The sequence below is a fragment of the Branchiostoma floridae genome, chromosome 7 (genome assembly GCF_000003815.2).
Source record: "Branchiostoma floridae strain S238N-H82 chromosome 7, Bfl_VNyyK, whole genome shotgun sequence".
In the NCBI taxonomy this organism is placed as follows: Eukaryota; Metazoa; Chordata; class Leptocardii; order Amphioxiformes; family Branchiostomatidae; genus Branchiostoma; species Branchiostoma floridae.
In genome coordinates, this window is record NC_049985.1 from 4,738,203 (window position 1) to 4,744,019 (window position 5,817).

At 44.4% G+C, this 5,817-nt stretch overlaps 1 protein-coding gene across 3 annotated transcripts in view; it reads left to right on the forward strand.

Moving 5' to 3' along the window:
- The first annotated feature begins 91 nt into the window (after positions 1 to 91).
- The window catches only part of LOC118420256 (pathogen-related protein-like), a 10,812-nt gene continuing 5,086 nt past the window's right edge, over positions 92 to 5,817 (forward strand). Inside the window, exons 1-3 of one of the 3 annotated variants that reach the window (XM_035826983.1) lie at positions 92 to 193; positions 3,310 to 3,505; positions 5,470 to 5,622. In XM_035826983.1, the coding sequence (XP_035682876.1) occupies positions 3,326 to 3,505; positions 5,470 to 5,622 (333 nt within the window). In that variant the 5' untranslated portion in view covers positions 92 to 193; positions 3,310 to 3,325. Of the gene's footprint in view, positions 194 to 582; positions 742 to 3,309; positions 3,506 to 5,469; positions 5,623 to 5,817 lie in introns of those variants that run through there. The other 2 variants (XM_035826984.1, XM_035826985.1) reach the window with 2 other exon arrangements.

The window sequence follows — 5,817 nt, forward strand, 5'->3', positions numbered from 1 at the left end:
TACTTTTAAAGAGTTAAATGACCATGGCCATCTCTGGGGAAACCTGTTCGTTGTAACCGATCAGGCACATGTCTCCATGACGTGCCCTGTTTGTGTACATGTGACAGTTCGCCTGACCGGTAAGACACAGTCAGGATCAAGCTAAGGAGAAGAAAGGACGTCAGTGACTGTTTTCGTGCTGTCTTTTGAATGTGTGAGTACTGCTTGACTTCCATAACTCTCGTGTTGAACATTCAGGACTAGCCTCCTTCACCGGCGTCTCTGGGGGCCTTGGCGTAAGTTGTTTTTTTGGGGGGGGGGGGGGGCGGGGGGTGGATTCCCCATTTTTAACCGGGGATACGTCGGAAAAAGAAAATATGCCGGGAAAGGAAAAATGCTTTCCCGGGATTTTTCCTTTTCCGGCATATTTTCCTTTTCAGCCGCCATTTTGTTGCCCCTTTCATGGCTTTGATGGCAGTCTTCTATAAACGTCACAGTTCGGATAGCTTACCTGTGGAATGTACATTTCTTTGTTCTCCCTTCGTCACATAGATTAGGTTTCAGACGACACCTGAATGCTGGCAACGGTACAGTGAGTTTCTGTGCTTTAGAAAACACTAGCTGTTGACCTTGACTTTGACCTCGAAAGTCACATTGCTGTTTTCTTACCTTCAAGATCAAGGAGAGGTAAGGAGGTGCACCCTGCCTGTAGCGACCGCGCCGCCATAAAGTACTGTTTTCTTGTTGTTTTTCCTACTACATGTGAGTACATGAGTTCTTTCATTTCCTTCTCGCAACACTCAAGTCAGCTGTCACACATTAAGGAGCTTCTAGCGACTTTGTTCCCGACTACTTTCTAACCTGGGTTGGGTGTAGCCTGGCATTCATCCTATTCTTTTCTTTCGTTTGTTTTGCATACCCGGTAAACCGCCTTCTGGCGTAACACACCAGGTTTGTTCTTAACAGTACAAGCTGCATATCTGGACAGATTTATTTGATCGACTCACACCGGGAAGGACCCCTACTCTTTTCGATAAGTGCGGTGGGTTCTTAACGAGCGCGAGGTGTGACTCTCCCTAAATACGGGACGTCCATTTAACGTCCTATTCGAGGGACTGCCCTAACAGAAGCTACGTACTTATTTTCACCTGAGTGAAGTGAGGAAAGTCGTGTAAAGTGCCTTCCCCAAGGGCACAAGATCGGTGGCACATCAACGGATTTGAACCCAGAACCTCTGGGTTATAAATCGAACACCCTGGCAATTGCACTATTGTGCCACGCGACCGCACTCTAGCTTCCGTTTTTGCCTCTGAACGCTTTGAAGATGAATATGACTCTTGCCCTACTCTGATTTTTTTTAAAATTCATAATCGGCACTCGGCTGGGTTAGACGACTTTAAGAGACTAGCTAGTACTAGCAACTTTGCCGACCAATTAAGACTCCCAACCACACATGACGGCAGACCTCGCTCACGACTAGCTCCCAAACAATGGTCTAGGGACTCGATTCGTATCGTTTTCTGGTCTCATCAATACTTATCGACAAACCGAATACGAAAACAATCCATCCAGGTGTTCTTGAGTTATGCTGGTCTTCTACAAAATTGGGCTTTAGTTAATGTTTGTCAGGTAAATCTGGTAATGGCTTTAGGCGATACATGGCGCCAGTATAGATTTACTGGATGTAGTTCTGGATGTAGCCACAGTCTACGCTGTAGGGCTGATATCAATTAGGATTTTACCATGGTCAATATTAACCGAAGGAGGCCATATAGTTTTGTATTAGTAAATTTCCCATTTTTGTGTAGTGAGCTCTCCGTATCTAACACCAGGTGTCATTTAAACTACTGCGAGATCATGTCCCAGGCAAGACAAGCACGGGTACGTCTGGGAATGTGGTGCCATCACAATAGAGCTAAATCCTACATAAGCCTGATAATCGTTGTGTCAAGCACCACATGCCAAAAGCAACCATTTCCAGGCTCTTCGTGCTGTGTGGGGGCGTTGTCACAGATAACCGTAGAAGTGTAAATAAGGCCACAGCAAGTAAATTTTATGGATGACATCCTCTGTAGACTACAAAAATACAAGATGGCTACATGTACATTTTCAAAAATAGGCACCATAAAGTTCTTATGACTGTTGTAAAAAGAATTAAAGGGACAAAACATGGTATCAGAGCCTACAAGGCGTTCATTCCTGTATTTAAGACCTGTACTTGTGTGGTAAAAGTGATACTAGTATGGTAGACTGGCATCACCAACAAAGTTGGTAACCACACTCATAGCTTCCATATTGGTGTCACTTTTACAACTATCCAATAAGTTTCATTTCTACAACTACAGTCCTTGCTACCTCGCAAGTGTCACTTCTACAAGTACAATTATAAGGCTGCAACACAATATATTTGACTTTATCGTCATGTTGACCATCCCTGCGCGTGCAGAAGAAAAAATTCTTTTTTTTTTTTTCTTCTGAAATCAGGTCATCCATAAAATTTTCTTCGTGGCCTAAGTAGGGCGCTGACTGAACTTTGACATGTACCGTACAGACTTGGCACGACCTTTGTCCTCTCTTTTTGAAAGAGACGGTATAGCCGTCGTAGCAGCGTTGGATCTTCTTCTAGTCCAGGTCTTTTCCATGGTCAGCTGGTGCAACTTTCCGTTGGTATGGCCACCATCTTCGTCTATAATTTTAACACGGACAGTCGTGAATTTGTCGTAAAAAATTGCGTCTGTCTTCATGATGATAGGAAAGTTTGACGTAGATCCTTGCTGACCGTAGTAAAGGTATCTGTAGTAGTATGTTTGCAGAAGATCCTATGTTTTAAAGTCCATCCCATACCAAATGGTACATCGGGCGGCGCCCATCTCCGTTTCAATAGTCCTTGAGCCACATAGCTTTGTGTAATCACTACAGCAGGGGGCTAGGCCACTGTTAGTGCTCTGTTTGTTCAACTACCATACTCTTTTCCGAATGCTGAGTGCTACGCAGAGGAAGCAACATGTACCATTGTTATGACTTTGGTATGACTCGGCCGGGGACCGAACTCACGACCTACCGAATGCAAGGCGAACACTCCATCCACTTGACCATTGCACTGGTCCACAGAAGATCCTATGAAGAAGAACAAATTGTACTGACTTGATTTATCCAGTTCTTTTCTGTTAAGTTGATTTGGTAAGTTCATTAAAATGGATTGTTTCTTCTTTTGTAGTGATTTTAGAGGTGACCTGTCCTCGACAAGGAATACCTGTTTCACTGTTGTGGAGAAGCGTGATAGATAAACGAATAAATATCAAGTTGACAAATTCGTGCATGTTATTCCAGATTTCGGCCTTAAAAAATGTCCGGATCTTTTGGTACTGCCCATTCTGAGGAGCGTCTTGCCGCAAGGCAGGAGCTTGAACGTCTCACGAAGAAGTACAACTTCCTTGAGCCAGACCGCGGGAACCTGGACGACCCAAAGATCAAGTGGAGATTCACCAAGCCCGACTATACTCAGGCGAACCTCGAATACATGAAGGTGAGTCATGGTTGATTCCTTTGATGTAGTTCCTACAATAAAGGCTTTACCATGTGGTATTATGACAGTTTTTTTTTTTTTTGGTCACACTCAATACACACCCAATGTCGAGATTTCAGTACGCATACGTGTTTTTCCTGTTTTCTAGGAGAGCCCGTAGCTTTCTGGAACGCTTCCGATGGTAGAAATGCTAGTAGTTACCTTCGCCAAAGATTTATATTCTCCAAAGAGCGACCACTCCCTATAGTTCCATTATCCGCTCAGACCTCGGCTTGAAAATTACCACCGTCGGTGGCACCTTTTTCGTGTCAACAATTGTTTTTCGTGACACCGAATGCACGGTTCGAGCCCCACCTCTTCGAGCAGATGAAGCGGTCGGGCTAACTGTAAATTTTGAAATGTTTCGCGGTTTTCGCGCTGATATTTCTACAGCGAAATCACGACACAGCGAACAGGAATTTTATCGTACCTCCTATCTCTCTCTGCCCAAGCAGCGAGCAATAATACGGCTTACATTCCGCTTTTTTTGGCTATGTTTTCGGGTCTGTCTGCATGTCTGTCAGTCAGTCTGTCTGTCTGTCTGTCTGTCTTTCTGTCCCCTTGAACAGAATTACTATGTACTGTATTACAGCCTAAGAAGTAGTTTGCAGCATTACTTTGTAAACCCCTGGCAAGTGAGCTGCACGGCAGCTTACAAAGGCTCTGATCTGTGACGGTTACGGCCAATTCACTCGTGTTCATGACACGAACGTTTGTTTACCTTTACCCTTACCTAGTCCCATTGTCATACCTGAGGGTCGGGGACTATGGTGGCGTTTGTTTACCAGATCATTATCGGCACAGACGAAGTCACGCACAAGTGTACCTGTTGAGTCAAAACATTTTACACAAGGCTAGAGGCCAATGTCATTTAGCGTTAAAGGTCTCATTTATAACAAATAAAGGCGATATTACTCTTTAAGATATCTGCTAATTTGTTATCAATATAATATCATAAATGTAACTAAGTATGATGAATAAACTGTTAGAATTGAATCAGAAGGAGGCCTAATGGAAATATGTTACTATCACGAAACTCAATCAGAAGGAGGTCTAATGGAAATGTGTTACTATCACGAAACTCAATACCCCATGACAGCCTGAGTTGGAGATGTGTTTCAGTAGCTGTATGCAGGTCACGAGTGTACTTTGTCCCATGGCTTTGCGATGCTCGCAACAACAATCTTATGTATTTTGCTTCTCATGTGAAGACAGCAGTATCTTAGCGGTAGCTGCTAGTGTCTTAACAGCATACTTGGTACTGCGTATGTTCTTGAAAGCCTTGACAACTAAAACTCAACACCACAGCATGTCCAGGTCCAAAGATATAATACAAAATGTGCTGCTGCAGTACCAAGTTCAACAAACAGGGGGCCCAAAATCGACCTTCACCATCACCAAACACCCACCTACAGACAGGGTTTCCAGCACATAGAGTATATCAGGAGATCCATACGGCACAACATGCCGTAAGTAGCATCTAAACAAATATTAGTGACCTTTGACACTCTGTAGATTAAGTAGCTACATCCAAACAGCCTTCTTTTTGAGCACCTCGAACAGCCCTGAAGATGCACGGTATAAAGCCAACAACCCTGACCTTTAACATCCATCTCCAAAATGCCAACATTTCAAAAGAAGATATAGCGCAAAGAACACTCAAATTTGGCGTCTGCCTCGGTGAGCTTTGCCCGGAAGGTAAATGTATCTATCCTCTACCAGGCTCCGTGGAACGGTGGCCTAATGGTAGAAATTGGACAAATAGAGTCAAAAGTGCGCTAGGGAGTCGGCCGGACAGAGGAGTTATTTCCTCACCGCCAAATAAACTCCTCTGGTCGGCTAACTCCCCTAGCGTAGTTTTTAGTACTCTATTTGTCCAATTTCTACTATTAGACCACCGATCCACGGAGTTTGTCCCTAACTAGGGGAAGACCAAGAACCACCCCGCGGGCTCGCTGGAGCTTGTGGTGGAGAACCTGGTGAAACGGTGGGAGATGGAGGCGTCGCACTTCAAGGACCTGGACCAGTGGACAACCATCAACAAGGAGAGGTACCGCGCCCAGGCTAACGGCGGAAAGGTTCGTACAACAGAAATATGCTTAGTATTGAGTATGAAGCTTAAGATGAGGAGATGCGGCTTTAGACTTTCTAGAGACGTCTGAAAACTGAAGTCGTGCGGTACGCGGCACAGTCATCGTAGCCTCATATCAGGCTCTATGGGGCTTTTTTTGGCTTGTAATACACTTTTGCTGATCATTTCTTTTGTACTGGGT